Source organism: Channa argus, chromosome 3 (assembly GCF_033026475.1).
Source record: "Channa argus isolate prfri chromosome 3, Channa argus male v1.0, whole genome shotgun sequence".
NCBI classification, from domain to species: domain Eukaryota; kingdom Metazoa; phylum Chordata; class Actinopteri; order Anabantiformes; family Channidae; genus Channa; species Channa argus.
In genome coordinates, this window is record NC_090199.1 from 29,059,533 (window position 1) to 29,078,383 (window position 18,851).

The following is an 18,851-nucleotide window of genomic DNA, read 5'->3' on the forward strand; positions in this document are numbered from 1 at the left end:
TTATTATTATTATATCAAATATTTCCGCCATCAAATGTAGTTACAAAGTTGTAATTTGTCTCCATAGGGAAAAAAACACTGGAATAATAAGTTCTTAACACTGCTAACTTTAAGGTGGCAGTGTGTGAGATTTAGTGGCACCTAATGGTGAGATTGTAGATTGCAACCATCTGAGCCCCCTCCTTTCCCCAATGTACACAATGTCTGGGAGGATCATGCCATCTACATGCTGCTGCTTCATACAGTAACAAGAGTCACTGGGTGCCTTGAAAACAAACAGTTAAGAGTAATGTTTTACTAACACAGTGTTGCTACTCCATAAGCAGAAATAACCGAAGTTTCTACTGCTGACACTCTGCCAGCTCTTAGTTAAGCTGATATAGGCTCCCACCACCACCACCCAGATGCTGAGCTCCTCCCTTCCTGCCTTTTCTCTCTACTCACCCTGCATTTATATGTCATCACTGCATGACAACTTTGTGTCTTCTTCCTGCCAAAGTTATCTTTCTCGCTTTCTGTCTCTTTCACTATCTCTTTGCAGGAGTCCCCAGCTTTGGGGCTGTGAGTTTCCAGTGTGCAGCTACTGGTCTTACCAACCTGCCCAATTTTTTGTTGTTGCCTTTTGTTGCTCGTTGCTCTCTCCACTTTGCAGATACCGTGGCCTGATTATGGCCTGAGCCTGGTTCTGCTAGAGGTTTCTTCTTTTGAAGTGAGTTTTCTCCTCTCATCATTGTCTGTTGGGTTTTCTCCACATATCTGTATATTCTTGACTTTATTAAGTAAAGTGCCTTGAGGGGACTCTCTTGTGAATCGGCACTAAATAAATAAAGTTGAGTTAAATTGAAATGCCAGGTCCCGTATAAAGACATTATTTTAGTAACCTAAGTGCTCTATAGCTCTAGTTGACTTTAAAAATAAGATACTCTAAGCATAAATATACATAAACATAAACATAAACACATGGACAAAAAGGGAACAATTACAGGACTGATTCATGGTGGATTTGCTACTTTGCATCGTGACCACATTCCACTTTACAGTACAGGTATCTATATAACCACTGTCCTACTCTATATATAACTCCAGCAGCCATCATATTTTGGTAAAGAATATGCATCATTTATTAGTTAATTTTCTCATTGGCTGGGTGTAAATGTAAAGGGCCACTTCTAGCCATTTTAAGTAGGTGCTTATTAATAATGCAATGTAATATGCTAATGAAAAAACACACCTTTATGCAGGTATCTTAGTACAAAGTTCCTACATTGATATTTCGCTGTCTTTAATTAAAACCATATCCATTAACAAAAACCATGTCCATATTACACTACACGTCACCTAAGAAAGAGGAAAAAGACTCGGAGAAAGAAAACTCAGGCAGGCTGGTTATCTGATTAGCTCATACCACGTACGCACCAGCAAGAGGACAAGTCCAGCTAAAACAGACAAAGCCAGAGATGGACAAGTTTAGAAGATACGAAATAGCTGTAACTATGCAAAAATCATGGGAAAGACTAAAAAAAGTCTAATTTGTAACATGTTCCTTGTTCAAACTAGACTACCACCTTCAGACTAATGTGTGTGCACATATGCACAACACTGATTTTTAAATGTTTGTTAGTGTGTATATGTGTGAGTAAAAGAGAGAGGAACAAATAGAGAAGTAGACATACTGTTTCTTACCTATGCAATAGCAGAGCAGGAAGGAGAGCAGCACAGATAGTCCTACTGCGCTGAGGGCTGTACACCTGTAAAAAGTGTTGCAGTGTTACCAACATTTTTTTCTGGACTTTTCAGTCTTTACAACACAAAACATTTTTGCAATTGTTTCTTTATTAATGATCAGCTTTAAAAATACAGTCTGTTTGCAAATATCTCTGATGTGTACATGACAGCTTCTTTGCCATCAATTGTATTTTAGTCTTAAATGTCTAAATAAGTAGAGCTTAGGAAATATCACATTTCTGTTATTATCATCTGTAGCCAAATGCTTAAAGGCATAAATTGTCATGATTGTCAGTCATGATCTTTCATGGCTTTATTAAACACAGCAAATAATCATGCAATGTAATGATGGGAAAAGTAATGGCAACACCTTTGGCAGGGATAATCTGAGAAAAGCCCTTTTATAGCAGTGGACTAGGCCTGCATTACGTTCTTTTATACAGAACTGCTTCAACTCTGCCATATTCTTAAGACATCTGGTGTGACATCTGTACTCTCATGAGGTCATACCACAGCATCTCTGTTGGGTTGAGGTCTGGGCCCTGAGTGTCCGTGAGACACACACTTTGCTAGATTTACTTTCATGTTTGGGGTCATTGTCCTGCTGCATCACCCAGCTTATTTTGAGCTCCAGCATGCTAGCACAAGACAAGTAGTGTTGGAATTTTAAGGTGGTCTTTGGCAAATTTGGGACATGATGTAATGTTGTTTTTGGAGAGCATGGCTCTGTGATGTCCTGCCATGTATGACATGCAATGTGTTACATATGGTTATATAAACAGAGATTTTGAGAAACTCCAATCATCCCTCCAGTCTCTAGATATTAGTCTAGGCTTCTTTTTACGTAATTCAGCATCGTGTTTCGGACAATCAAACCATCTCAATTTCAAAATTTTTTACCATCCCTTTGTATGTTTTTATGGGTGTGTTCACAAAATACAAGAAATATTCTGACTGTTTCTGTTCTTATCAGCTTAGAAATGTTGTTTGTTGATTTTTGTGACTTTGGTAAAGATCAGATCACATTTTATGAACAATTTATGCAGAAAAACTAAAATTTGCAAACAGTGCCATTGCTGTTTTTGCAAGTGTAAGTCTCTCTGGCAAGTTTAAAGTCCATTCAAAGTCAGGGGTAGGATTCCATACCTGTACGTCTGGTATTCTACTCGTGCTACGTTTTCAAGATTTCCAAATTACCAGAGAGAGTGTGCAAAACAAAGTTTTAGGTGATGCTGGGCAAAAAGGAAGGAAAAAAAAAGGAAGAGTGGGTGGTTTGGCTACTCATTTCATCTCACCTCCATGAGCAGTACTTGGAGGTTTTCTTAAACTTGAAGGCAGAGCGGGATAGAGTATTCCTTGGCAATGGCCTGGTGGGTGGAGAATACACTGAGCCGGTAGCCATAGTGTAGCCGGGAGTTGCCGTGGAGAAGAGGGGAGTGGTGCCTGTGCCTGTCTTAAAGAGAAAGTGCCTGGAAGGTGAAAGCAGAGGCAGAGACAAATTGGCTGTGTTTACATAGAGTACACAAAGCATCATTATTTCAGTAACTTTTACACACTGTCATCACCTCTTCCCCCCCCCCCCCCCCCCCGCTCTTATTGTTTAGTTTATATCACTTAGAAAATCATTTGAACGTTGACCATCTCAGCGTTTTCCACACACACAATACACCAAGTATTTTTACTGCCAACCAAGTATATTTGACCATGCATTTTTTTAAACTTGTCTGAGGTGACATATGCAATCAAATAACTAGAGGACTAATTCTGAATCAGTAGCAGTAACATTGAGTAGCCTTTCGGAAGCAAGTACCTGCTGAGCGATAAGGTGGTACTGCTGTTAATACGTGAATGCAAACACATAACACAAAAATATTTATATTAGTACGTTGATGATGTCTCTCTCTCTCTCACACACACACACACCCACCCACCAATGCACTCGGTGAGCCATAAGTATAATCAAATTCTGTGGTAAACACTGCAACTCCAAGTGATTTGTCCTGGTAATGATTCATTACATATAAATTGTGTTAATTGATCATTTCCATATTACCATTTACATTTAGGGCTTGTTCAATGTAAGATCTCCACATTTGCATTAATGAATGTAGTATGATAGCCAGTGAAGACGCAACAACGATAAAGCCTGAGTAGTATAATAAATCCTGGTTTTCCAAGATCCCAAACAGCAATTACTGAAAATGGGTTCCAGTTACTGGAAATGTATCTGTTAAAATTGCAGTGTTTATGTAGACCATTATGGTTCCTTCACCACTATGAATTAATGCATACACTCGTAGAAATCAGGCTTAAGTGTTTTCCTAAGGTTGTGCTGTAGGCAGGAGCACAATGGGGTGACTTACTGTAGATGACACAGGAGCAAAACACATTTTACAAACGCAACATTTCTAAAAACATGACAAGGTTGAGGACATAGTTCAAATGTACACAGGGAACAGAAAGGTAATGTTTAGCGAGGTCTGTGGGGATATGATTTATGTACAAACTACAAATGAATCAAATTGTTTTACCTCTGACCTCGATATATCCCAGAATGCTAAAACTACAACATGTAACTCTTTCTGAACATTTTTTAAAAAGTCTAACTCACCTAATGATCCTCACAAAACATTGTATGTGCGTCATAATATGTAAAAAACACCTTGTAATGTGGATTTGTGGATGTGCATTTCGACTTCTTTTGTGTAAGGATACATTAAACACTGTGCAGCGTCTGCAGGTGAGGTGTGTTCAGGGACACTACAAAATGTAACTCATCTGTGTCTTATCAGAATATGGCTGCTGTGCAATGTATTCAGGCAGATCAGGATCATTGCCACCCCCACCACCCCTACATTATTGTACTGCATGGATGTGCACAAGTTAACAGGAGAATGAGGTCTGCTTTGTGGTTGGGATTGTCTATTTTTATAAAATTTCACAGTATCTCAAAATTGTGGCCTGTGAAAATGCTGAGTGGCTAGTAACTTTATAAAACACTAATGGTGACAAAAAAATTATATCGAGCCCTGAATATAAAATATTTCTCCATATTCTGGAATCTACAATAATTTATTTCAGAAACACTGAATTGGTTTTGTCCTTAGAAAACTATACTAACCATTGCTTATTATTATATTACAATATTTACATTTGAATTCAGCACATCTTTAATAAACTTAATAATAATCATATTTGACCAAAAAAGGCTGTCTTGCTTGTTTTAATGGTTTGTTACAGTATTACACCATAGTGTAGAAAATCACTAGCAGTAACATGTACTGTATGTCTGCAGTAACTACCAAGGTCACAATGTCTAATTAATGACAGAACCCCAGCTAATGAGCATCTGTAATTACTATTAGACTGCATTCTATAACAAGGCTGTGTGATTAACAATTACAACCTATTAAAACAAGGGGCCTTAATTTAATACCTGCCTTGAGGCAAAATGAGTGAAAGAACAATAATCCGGAAAGACGAGAGAGCAGGAGAAGAAAAAGAAGAGACGAATATACACTCAGAGACAAGTACATTTCTGTATTTTGTATGTGAGGGCAAGAAGCACATATCATTGTTTTGCAGTTAAATAATCACACAACAAATCAAAATAATAAGAGGAAATGCTGATGTAAAATGATGTAAAACTAAGGCTTAATACAAATGCACATCTTAAAGTTAGAAAAGGAAGTGGCGTTCCACTAATTTAGAAGAATCCCATTTACCCTGGAAAAACAGTTTAATAATGTAGAAAAAAGCCATCTGTAATGCCAAAATAGCATAAATAGCACTAATAGCACTAATAGCACTAATAGAGGACAATAAGAACAACCCCAGGTTTCTTTTCAGCTCTGTAGCCAGGCTGACTGAGAGCCATAGTTCTGTTGAGCCTAGTATTCAATTAACTCTGTGCAGCAATGACTTTATGACTTTCTTTACAAATAAAATTGTAGTCATTAGGTAAAAAAAAATAAAAATAAGTCACCAGGTCCTTCGCACAAGTATTACAAATGGATCTTCATTCTCTAGAATCATAAATAAGACCCCAATCCCTGCTTGGGGTCTGCTATACCCATAGATCCTACTGCACTAACTTCAACTATTGCTTCTTCAAAATTAACATGTCGTTTAGATGCTTTCCCAACCAAACTGCTTAAAGATGTTCTACCTTTAATAGACACATTCATATTAGATTTGATCACTCTATCTTTAAAAACAAGCCATGACAAACATATACCAAAGGCCTATAAAGTTGCTGTAATCAAACCTCTGCTTACTTTGTCTTGATCCAGACGATGTAGCCAATTATAGGCTGATATTGAATCTCCCATTTATTTCTAAAAAGCACCACCTGTACAGAAATAAACTGTCTGAAAATGTACAGTCAGTAGATCACAGTATAGAAACTGCATTAGTGAAAGTCACCAATGGCCTTCTCTTGGCTTTAGATAATGGACTTCTGTCTATACTCGTCCTACTAGCCCTTAGTGTCGCATTTGACACCACTAAACACAACATTTTATTCCAAATAATGGAACATGGATTTGGGATTAAAGGGATCGCACTGCAATTCACTTTTTTCATGTTAATGATGAATCTTCTATATGCAACAAAAGTTAGTTACGGAGTTCCACACGGCTCTGTGTTAGGACCAATACTTCACTTCACTCTGTTTGTCTTCTCTAGGCAACTTTATTAGGAAACATTCCATAAACTTCCATTGCTATGCAGATGATACCCAGCTATATTTATCTGTGAAACCAGAAGATACTAACCCATTAGTCAAACTTCAGGCAAGCCTAAGACACAAAGGCTTGGATGTCCTATAATTTCCTACTTCTACTTGGGCCTAAAAATATGAGAAATTTGCTGTCTAACGATATAGTTACTTTAAAGAACATAACTTTGGCCTGCAGTACTACTGTGAGGAGCCTTGGAGTTTTCTTAGACCAGAATTTGTCCTTTATGTCACATATAGATCCTCAAAAATAAAATCTTCGACCTGTGGAACAGGTTTAGGAGCATTCTGACTCAAAGTAATGCTGAAAAACTAGTCCATGCGTTTGTTACTTCTAGGTTGGACTACTGTAATTCCCTACTTTTGGGGTGTCCTAATAACGCTCTAAAAAGGCTTCAAATAATCCAAAATGCGCAGGAAGAGTGCTGATTGAAATTTGCAAGAGAGATCATATTTCTCATTCATTAGGTTTTCTCCATTGGCTTCCCATTAAAAAGTAGAATAGAATTCAAAACCCTCCTCCTTACATACAAAGCTCTTAATGGTTAAGCTCAATCATATTTAAAATACCTCGCAGTACTGTATAGTCTGATTAGGCCACTTTGATCCCTTTGATGCAGGCCTACTTGTGGTTGCCAGAGTGTCCAAAAGTAGAATGGGAGGCAGAGCTTTAAGCTATCAAGCTCCTTTCCTGTGGAACTGGCTCCCAATCCAAATTCAGGGGGCAGACACCCTCTCTACTTTTCAGACTAGAGTTAAAACCTTCCTTTTTCAAAAAGCTTAGTTAAAGCCGCCCGACCTTAGCCATATTCTGCTGAAGGATTCTTCCATTAAAGGGAGTTTCTCCTCTCCACTGCTTCCTAGGGCTAACTCAAGGGGGATTTGTTGGGTTGCCTCTACATACTTGTGTAGTTTGGACTTTATTTAAACTGCCTTGAGATGTCTTCACTGAATCTGTGCAGGTATATTGTGTGGATCACCTGTGTCCCTGACTGGATAAACCGGGTTAAAGATTAGCAGGAAATAATTTACCTGACAACACTGATCACAGATGATCAATGTTTAAATTGAGCAGTGCATTTAATTACAAGATTCCCTTAGTGTCTGCTCTTCCTCCTTTTGTGTAGGTGGGCAGAAGGGTAGATACAGTATGAGTGGCAAAGGCCCAGTTGTTGCCTACAATACATAATGTGCTGTACACTTTTGGTAATCTTGTCTTTATTGTCACAATTACTATGCATTTGTACTGGCCACGAACATCGAGGTGCATTTCATCGATACGATCCATACAAATGCGACTCAGACAGCAGCTATTCTGTTGTTGGTTAAGTTAGAATATAGCTTTAGCTTTCAACTTCCACATCAGTCCGTCAGCTCTGTCTCATTGCAACTGAGATATGCAACTGTGATTTGGGCGAGTGTGGAATAGGAGGTAGAGCGATCGTCCACCAATCCTACAATTATTGGTTTGTTCCTCGGCTCCTCCGGTCACATGTCGAAGTGTCCATGAGCAAGACACTGAACTCCCGGTGGGTGTTGGCCAGCTGCATAGCATCTCCACTATCAGTGTGTGAGTGTTTGTGTGTGTTTGTGAGTGTGAATGGGTGAATTAGAAGCAGTGTAAAGCCGTTTAAGTACCAACAGGTAGAAAAGCGCTATATAAGTGCAAAACATTTACCATATGCTGCCGATACACATTTGATACGGTTTTACCAAAAATAAATAAATAAATAAATAAAGTAAATTACTTGATATTTTGGAAATATTATACGTACATCTCAGGGGGCCTGGGGCCTCAGTGGTAGAGCATTGGGTTGGGATGCAGAAGGCAGCGGGCTCGAATCAGCTTGTCCCTTTAGGGTTCGCTACACAAGCCAAGGACGCCCTTGGTGGCTGGGCTGGGCCAAACCTGTTGTAGTGGGATTCTAACCCGCAGACTTCTGCTTTCCAACCCAATGCTCTACCGCTTTATTACTCACTTACAATTGTAGCCATCTAGGGTTTATGTTGGTAACAATCCAAGGAAAATTACTTTTTTTTGCATAGTTACTGATAATGGCTACACCCAATTGCTCTTATTTTGTTTGCTCTTATTTTTACTTTATTTGTATTTTATTTCATTTTTATTTTTTTGTCAATTCTCATTTTACTTACTGTGTGAAATTTAGAGTGGAGGGCAAAGTAAGAATTTCATTGTACAGGGAAACATGCGTTCTATCTGTGCATATGACAATAAACACTTTGAATCTCTGAATCTTGAATAATAGTTCATAGAGTTCATAATTTAGCCTATAATGAAAAACTCCTTATTGACAGTTGTCACTAAACAACTTAAATACTGGGTACATTCTTGCAGTAAGTTGGCTTAAACTGGACTGTACAAAGAAGCATTGTCTGGTTCCATGGTAGAACTAGGAATTAACTATGATAGCTAAAATCTATGGCTTCCAAAATTAATCTTAGGTGGGAAATAAATCAGATTACTCAACTGCTGCATGTATACACAGTAGCCAACTTTCTTTCCAAGTGCATGTAAAATCAGGTGAGGCAGTCAAGTTATATATGATAACAAACATATTGGTGTGGTATTAAAATATGTTACAGTTATGTTTAAAATGTGACTGTTTCTCAGATTTAAAATGTTGAAATTTTAGGACAGATACGTTCAAAGTTTTGCTTAATTGAGGCAAACGACTCACTACATGCATTTTGTTTACTTACTCTGAAACATAAACTTTGACCATAACCTTTCATTAAATACATTGTTCTTACAAACAACTTGATTAAACATGTATTTACAATGTATAAGGCATATTAAGCAAATAGTACAGATAAATTAAATTTTTTTTAATATAAGTAAGATACCTTGCAATCAGGAAAATTAACTATGGATGTTGTTTGTTTACATGGTGGATTTGTGGTGAAACTGTGAAATAATAAAAATGTTAGTGACATAAATAAGACAGCTTAACTAGATTTTTATTATATACTGTAGAGGCGATCTTACTCGAATCTGACATCCAGCAAATACTTCACTCCGGGGGTCATTGTATGACAAACATTGAACATAACTGCTCCAGTTACCGTGTCACGTCTGCTCCCCTCAGTAGCTGAGCTGAATAGCATCTCTTGTAACAAAACCTTTGCCAGGCATTGAACCCTTGACCACTGGACAACATATTTAAAAGGTAACTATCAAAGCTATATGGTGTAACTAGTGACATCATCACTACACATAAACATAACACAACACATAACAGTACAGTTAACACAACACCCAAAACCTAAAACAAAAACATAAAAAAACAGAGGAAACCCTGGTTGGCTCATAAATATACAAAGTTAGAAAATACAGCTAATTTAAATCAACATAACTCACTCATTTAAAATGCACTGAAGGCCTTGGACCAAGTTAAGAGTGTCCCAACACGCTTTCCGTATTTTTGGTCACACATGCGCATGGCAAAGATGTCATTTTCAAAAGCTGTGCTACATGTGCCTTGCAAAATATATCGGAATTACATTGAATCCTCTGCCATACACTTATTAATCACAAGAACAGAAATGTTACTTGCTAAATGCAAGAAAATGTTTATGTATTTTAAAAAGCAAATATTGGTAATTTGTTTTGCACTTTAAATTGTGACACAAATGTGTCAGGTTAATGCAACATTCCTTAAGTACATTGAACATAATAGCGCCAAGTTAATTGAACATAACTCTATGAGGCCGCATTTAATTAATCAAGTGGAGTTGCATTAACTTAACAACATATTGTTGCATTTAATTTGCTGTTATTTTTACTAGTACTAGGGCCAGTTGACATATCTCACTCAAAAATATAATTTAAATCTTGGAGTGTGTTTTTTATACAATTGTTTTGCCTGAAACTTAAAAAACGGGTAAATCAGCAGCAGTAACTCTAATTAAAGATCATTAGTCCTCGGATTTTTATCACTGCGCTGCAAGTCACAGTCACATCAATGGTAAATGGTCTGCACTTATATAGCGCTCTTCTACCTATTGGCACTCAAAGCGCTTTACACTGCTTCTTATTCACCCATTTGTCCTCACAATCACACACACACTCATACACACACACACACACCTATGGGCGAGCTGCTATGCAGCTGGCCAACGCTCACAGGATCAACTAAGTTGGGGCTCAAGGACACTTGAAAAATAAATGCCTACATGTGACTGGAGGAGCTGGGGATTGAACCAACAACTGTGAGATTTGTGGACAACCGCTCTTTCTGCTCCACAGTCACCCCAATAAATCCAATCACGGTTGGCAGTAAATGTGAGTCATGGGGACATAGGACAGATCAGAAACACATTCTGGGGCTGCAAACTACATAATCTAGTCTTTAGGTGTAAATCAATCATTGGGGGAGCAAGTAAAATTGGAGTTGTAGGAATACAAAGTTCCTGCAACCCAAGTGTTACAGCCAAGAGTCGTTTATTGTCAAACATGAAACCATAACTAACTGGGTAATAAAAGTAACTTTTGACACTTAGGTCTTTAGGTGGTTTTGAGAATACAAGTGATGCATGAAATATGCAGGCAGAGGTTGGTACCTCAGAATTATGTTGACACGGAAAAGTTACAGATCCTCAGAAAGAAAATTACTGGGACTAATATGTGGATTGCAAAGTTAGTAAGTACTTTAACTGGCATGTCTAACATTCTAACAGAACAACAGCCAATGAACATCAGCTTTTTCCATACCCCCCAACACACACACGCACACACACACACACACACACACACACGCACGCACACACGCACAGCTCTTTACAGCATGTGGCAACATTTTATTTAAAATTCTAAATTTACTTGCTTCTCTCTTCATGTCTAAAATCATACAAACACCTACTCGATTTGTGTTTACTAAATGCAATATGCAGCAAGCATCTGCTGCTTTACCACAAACCTGAAAACTTAAAAATTTATATTCCTGGATATACAATGGAAATCTGCTGTTTTGGGTTACTCCAAAATTTAATTTTTTTGGAATCTTAAAGATGTTAACAAAACCATCTCAAGCAAATTATTATAAGATAAGCAAGGGGTTTCCCAAAGTCAGAAATCAGCCAGAAACGAAAAAAAAGTTGTCATCAAAATGTTGTTTCTTCTCATGTGAATTAAATCTCACTCTGACCATGACTCATTGTTAGTGTTGTTTAATATTGACTGATTACAACTATTATAAAAAAAAAGAAATGAAAATACATAAGCTTTATAAAAAGAACTGCAGATAGGGGCGACTGTGGCGCAGGAGGTAAAGTGGTCGTCCACAAATCCCATAGTTGTTGGTTTGGTCCCTGGCTCCCCTAGTCACATATCGAAGTGTCCTTGAGCAAGACACTAAACCCTTAATTAGTTGCTCCCAGTGAGCGTTGGCCGGCTGCATAGCAGCTTCCCCATTGGTGTGTGAATGGGTACACGAGAAGTAGTAAAAAGTACTTTGAGTACTAATAGGTAGAAAAGCACTATATAAGTGGTGTGCACTTATATATATAGATCGACTCTCAAAACAACCTCCTCAATGTCAACCAGTCTAAGGCTGGTAAAAATAGGGGGTTTATCATTTTCTATCTGTCCTATCTTCTACTTGCATCTTATCACATCTCTTATCGCATCTGAAACATTTCTTCTCATAGCACTTTGCTTTAATGTTTTCTCTTTCAGTTAGATTTTTGCTTGATTTGTACCTTACTTGTAAGTTGCTTTGGATAAACGTGTCTGCGAAATGACTTAATGTAAATATAAATGTGTGTATGTGTCTGTGTCAATAGAGACATTACCATCTCTTATTGAGGACAGTTAAACTGTCCTGTCAGCCTTTTATTTCCTCCTTTATCTAAACACATTTCAGTGTCTCTAGCTACAGCTATTTCAGTAAATAAAACAGCTGTGGAGACGTATAAATCCAACTTTCAGTACGAAATGAAATCTCAGCTTTTGAATACCTCAATGCCACAATTTCCCTGGAAGATTTTACAGGCTTACATTTTCAATTCAATGTTGTTTGAGAAACCTCTACTAGTTTTACATATCTTAAGTATTTGTCTTTTTTAAATAAAGGGAAGCACGGAGGTTGCGTGCTTAGCGCTACCGTGACAGCGCTAAGATTATTGTTAGTTAGATTATTGGATTGTTGGGCCCTGTGCCATAGTTTTGTGTATTTATTGTATATTTTGTAATAATATTACTTATTATTGTCTCTTTATTGTAAATGTTACCTGTAAATCATATTGAAGCTGAAGGGGTGAACTGCCATTTTTTTTGTACTGTTTTCTCTTGTTTTTCACATTTGGGAGTTAGGATCAGTTAGTGTCGTTTTGTAAGTGTGTTTCTTCGAAGTGTAGCTAGCACTTTCTTTTGGGAATAGATTCATTTCTTTGTTGTTTTGGCCTTTATTCACCCTGAGTTATAGTGCTTCACCTACTCTTAGTTGTAGTAATAAATTACACACTGTACTGTATAGTATATACAGAAGATTTCATCTGTCATCTATAATACAAGCTTTTTTCGCCTTTTTTAATTTCTGCAGCACCTGTTCTGATCATGGGCACTTCACAGCATGGCACAAGTAGTCAGTGCCATTAGTTACCACGGTGATCTAATTTACTCTGGAGTGTGCTACTATGCTGAGCCCAAAAACACATTCTTAGGTCAATAATTCACTAAATTCCTCATTATTCTGGTTTAGACTGCTCTTCAGGCAGTTTAACATCATCAAGAACAACATCATTTAAAAAAATGGTAAGGGGTTTTCTGAGGTTATTCTCCTGGTTTAGTTTGATAAATACAGATCAGTGCTCTGTAACCACTCAATAAAATCGAAGCGACCAGTAACTGAACCTGAACTTTGCGAGAAAGCCTAAAGCTAATTCTACCCGTAAGTCTAAGGACCAAGCGATAACCCTCAGGCAGGCTTCTGAAGTTGTGAGCACACCCCAAAATTTCGTCAAAGTGAGAATTTAAACAAGAATGATGTACTTGGATATATTAAGAAGATGGATTTATAAAGTTTTACAACTCTTTAGAGGAGTCTAATATTCAAATAAAAGACAGAGAAACACTTACTAAAGTGTTGAGTGCAAAACCCTGGTTGCTAATAACATTCTGCTCTTTACCCTTTAAAAAGTTTTCTGCTGGTTTGCACTTGAAAGGCTGACATAAGTTTAAACTTGTTTTAGCTTGTGAAATCTGACTGAACAGGGGCATGATATTAGAATAAAATTGGATAAACTTGAAAACACGCTGGAACTGACTCGTGGTACTTAAGCATAGGTATTCATGAAAAAAAGAGAAATACGTCCTTTTTGAACAAATTGAACAAAATATTGGCCAGGACAAGGTGTTTGACATTTGAAAAGGGAAACTGTTTTCTAATCTTAAACCACTATGGTTAATGTTCAAACCTTTCTAGAGACTTAGTTCTAGGGATTATCCCCTGAGTAGCTACCCCAGAGTGTTTCTCATTGTTTGCATATGCAGTACCAGTACACAGTGTAACACGGGCTGGCCAACAATCCTTATGCATTTATGAACCGTATTCCTATACTGAATTCTGTTGAGTTTGCAGACTTTCGTAATATCCTCTAAAAAGCTCATCAATCATGAAAAACTAATCATATTAAAGCAATAGTCCTGCAACAAAGAGCAGTCAGAGCAGCTCAGAGGCTTTACTACCAATCACTGCTGCATGCCTGTTATGCCCAGGAGAGGGAGGGAGGACAGGGAGAGACAGACCGGGCGGCACGCTCTAGAGGTGGGCAGTAGGCTGCTACAATCACCGCTATCAGCAATAAATAAATAAATAATCGTTCATTTTTTTTGGTAAATTTGCTGAAGCTACTAATGCTGGTTTGTTCTCAGAGAAAACTCCCAATAACAGGCAAATTCTCTCTTCCAGCTATCAAGTGACATTTACACGATTGTAAACTTTGAAACGTAGTAGAGGCGACTGTGGCGCAGGAAGGTAGAGCGGTTGTCCACTAATCTCACTGTTCAATCCCCGGCTCCTCTGGTCACACGGTAAAGTGTCCTTGAACAAGACACTGAAATCCAACTTAGTTGCTCCCGGTGAGTGTTGGCCAGCTGCATAGCAGCTCCCCCATCTGTGTGTGAGTGTGTGTGTGATTGTGAGTGTGAATGGGTGAATAAGAAGCAGTGTAAAGTGCTTTGAGTGCCAATAGGTAGAAAACTGCTATATAAGTGCAGAACATTTACCATTTAGACATAGACTACAACATAATGTAGTAGATTACAGGCAAAGCTTTAACTTACAGTAAGTGTGATATTTCGTAATATATTTGAGAAAGAAATAACCTGTACATTCAGAGTTGAAGACGTTTCTCCCTCTGCCGGACAGAGGAGGGCTGACTGCAGCATGCGACGTCCAGCAGAGGATGGATGTGTTTGATTTGCCATGCGTCTGCAGGTCACACAGCATTTATTTTTTAGCTTTACCCTGAGAGCTGAGTTTTCTCTTATCCCATCTCCTGAAGGTGTTGCAACTTGCTTCATCTCCACATTTGAAGAATATATGTGTGTGTGTGTGTGTGTGTGTGTGTGTGTGTGCAACTCAGAAATCTTTGTTATGGAGGCCTTGTGTAAATACACACAACACAAAACACACACACACCATCCAACATATAGGGTGACATGTGACCCTTAATTCATTCTGAAGTTCAGTTTTTACAGCTTAATCAGACAGTATGTGATCAATTTTATTGATGAAAAGCCCAATTCAGACGGCTTAGGAACACTTTTCGGCCCCTTGTTGTATCTTTTTTACAGTTGCAAGACAACCATTGTAAAGTCTTCTTCTTTTCCTTTTCCCTTTAAGGGGTCACCACAGTGAATTATGTGTCTCCATCTAACTCTGTCCTCTGCATCCTCTTCTCTCACACCAAATAACTTCATGTCCTCTCTCACTACATCCATAAATCTCCTCTTTGTTCTTCCTCTAGACCTCCTGCCTGGCAGCTCCAACCTCACCCTCCTTCTACTGATATATTCACAGTTTCTCCTCTGAACATGTCCAAACCACCTCAATCTGGCCTCTCTGACTTTATCTCCAACACATCTAACATGAGCTGTCCCTCTGATGTCCTCATTCCTGATCCTGTCCATCCTCGTCCCTCCCAAAGAGAACCTCAACATCTTTGCTCTCACTACAAATCACAATGTCATCCGCAAACATCATAGTCCATGGAGATTCTTGTCTAACCTCACCTGTCAGTCTGTCCATCACCAGAGCAAACAAGAAGGGGCTCAGAGCTGATCCTTGATGCAGACCCACCTCCACCTTGAACTCCTCTGTCACACCTACAGCACCTCACCACTGTCTTACAGCTCTCATACATGTCCTACACAACTCTAACATACTTCTCTTCCACTCCAGACGTCCTCATACAATACCACAGCTCCTCTCTCGGCACCCTGTCATACGCTTTCTCTAAATCTACGAAGACACAATGCAACTCCCTATGACCCTCTCTGTACTTCTCAAAACCATTGTAAAGATCGATATTTAACTAAACATTAATAAACATTATTATAAAGAAATATAATTTCTCCAAACATCTGCAAAATAGGCAGGTGGGTTCCTGCTATAAATATGGTTGAAGTGAGAGGTGGATCTCACTTTGACGCTGAACACAGATACAGAAATGCATTTAGGTACATGAGTCAGTAAGGGGATAACAGGGAGTAGGCCATCTTGTCCAGGAGGTTGCCTTGATAATGGTTGCTTCATGGCCTATTTTAGGATGGACAGTTTAGTAATCTGCTGTCAAACATCAGGTTTACAACGAAAATGCAGCACGCAAATGTTCACTCTCAAAAAAGCCAGCCCAGACTACTTAGTCCTGTTCTGTCTGATTAGGACCTTACATCTCTTTTGCCTTATTTCCTCAGAAAAACTGGAGAAAGAAAAAAGAAAAGAATGGAAAAAAAAACTGGAGGAAGAAAAAAGAAAAAAATGGAAAGACATAAAGTGTACAATTCTAAAGTTGTTGGTCTGAGTAAGGGACAGCAAAAGAATGGGTCAAATAAAGACCAATTCAAAGAGGGAAGAGGGAACAAATTGTTTGTGAGCAGAGGGTCAAGGTTATAGCTGAATCCATAAATTGTGTATGTGTGGACACCAAAGGGACAATGGGGCTTTATACAGTTGCCAGCATGATGTTACACTCTGCTGGAGAGAACTTTGATTTTTAAAAGAACAGTGTGTGTGGGGCTTTTTGTGTTCAACAAAAAACATAAAGAGAGAGTTACAAATTGTTCAGTGAATAGGGATTAAGGTTCAAATTATCCAATAAATCCTGTATCACTGCCAAAAAAGGAACACGCTGACATTGGGATGTCCCCTTGTGCTCTGAAAGGAAGGCCAAAATTAGAACACCAAAGGTCTAAGAAAGTCAAATGTAAAAGGCTATAACAAAGAAGCCGATTAGTGTATATGTGGATTAAAACTCAGCAATTCAACAGCAGTCAGATGCTTAAGTTCCAGGTTGTTTTTGTGTGTGAGTTTATAGGGACAGAATAAATGTACATGACAAAGCAAATGACAAGGGGACGATTAAACCAGAACAAGAAAATCAATTTGATAAAAATGATTCAACCTTTTTTCTGGTGTTCTACATATCTTTATGTTTCTTCACAAACTCTTGGCTTCTACATTCTCATATTAATTCATCTGTAGATATAAAATAGCTTAGTACAAACACAGATCTATCCAGACAATGAATGTTTAACGAGTGAGTCAGACAGTCCAAAATCCTAAATGGTATTAACTATTCCATGTATGACTACTCTTTGGTGCTAGATATTGTCATCATGTTATGCAAATTTGGGTCACATATTTTGTGACATCTCTGGTAAAGGCTTCTGAATACATTTTTCTTGACCTCTACTTATCTTTGAGAACCAGCTTCATATTAAATAAGTCAGTAAGTTAAGTAACACTTTGTCTAAATTAGAACCTGAATGCATCTTAAAGCTGTAGTGTTAGCCACCTGTTAGCTTCTGCTACTTTGTGATACTGCACACTTTGGAGGAGTTCAGGGACAGTAGAGACTATAGGTCACTTTGGTTTTGAAGTATTCAGAGGCTAATTTACAAAATGATACTGAATCTACCATTTCGGCACATTTGTGTTCATTGTTGCACAGCTACTCGTAGTGTTATTGCATAAAATTGGTTTTTAATCATGTTTTGGATTTAACATTTTTGCATTATTTGCTCACCCCTACTTGGCAGACAAAGGTCTGTGACTCCATATATTATTATGACCACGACACCAAAGGCCCATCATGCCTGCAAAAGGAGATGTTTTACCTATAAAGAAAAAAATCTCACCAACATCAACTAAAAGCCAATAATATCCCTATTATTGGCTTTTAGTTGATGTTGGTGAGATTCAGCCAATAACAGGTTTATAAATAAAATAAATAAACAAAATGTCCAGAGCTGAAACTCCTGACATTGTCTGGAGTTTATATAATAAACTCCGATAATGTTACATTACACTGTAATTACCTAAAATGTTTCGATTCCTAAGAGTTTTTGTGGCCAAGAGCCAGTTCTGAGGCTGTTGAAATGCAAAAAACGGTTTCAAAACTAGGTACTAGCTCCGAAACAACTCTTAATCTAGGTTGGTGGAAAAGAGATGAGAGACACTGGTTACAGAGAACAGTTGTTCATTGTCCAATGTTCATTGGTGATAACTGAAAGGCACTTCTGTCATTTTAATCAGGAATGGTAGCGTCCTTAGCTACATTGTGAATGTACACTGCCATTTGCAGAGTAGTCTGCTTTATTTTTTAAATCACCCAATGTCCACCCAAAGTCTGATGGAATATTAAATTACACAAAGTGCCTTTTAGAAGCATAAAGGATTTGCTTTCAACCGCTGATTTTTTCAGACTGTTTGATATTACACAAATTCAGTGGGTTTTTTTGTAAACATGTTGACAATGACCCTCAAAGTAAACTCAAATGGAAATGGTTAAACTTTAAAGCTGGTTAATGTCACTTTACACGATAAAGGTTATCAAATGGAGGCTTCCTGGCATAATAATAGTTAAAGCTTGGAATTAAGTTTATTTGTTTTTTGTTGAATACAAACACCACTTTTTATTTTATTCGTAAATATTATTTCTTAAATCAAACTTTTTTTTTGTTTTTTTACATTGTTTTACAGAGCCATTAAATGAGCATGATCCAATTCTAACTACTGTATTTGGTGAGAGAAATTTTCCTACAAATGCAAAATGCCTGTTTGTGAAGACTGCTTTCGGACCTCTGCAGACCTTCTGTCCGCACTGTCTTTAGATCAGAGCTTCATCAGGAAGCTGTCAGAGCAGG

General features: G+C 37.9%; 1 protein-coding gene across 13 annotated transcripts in view; it reads right to left on the reverse strand.

The window, feature by feature from the left end:
- The window catches only part of LOC137124082 (teneurin-3), a 379,316-nt gene that overhangs the window by 98,597 nt on the left and 261,868 nt on the right, over positions 1-18,851 (reverse strand). For all 13 annotated transcript variants that reach the window (XM_067498733.1, XM_067498732.1, XM_067498734.1 and 10 more), the window contains 2 exons: positions 3,021-3,194; positions 1,684-1,748 (listed from right to left, as the gene is read on the reverse strand). In XM_067498733.1, coding sequence (XP_067354834.1) covers positions 1,684-1,748; positions 3,021-3,194 — 239 coding nt within the window. The remainder of the gene's footprint in view (positions 1-1,683; positions 1,749-3,020; positions 3,195-18,851) is intronic.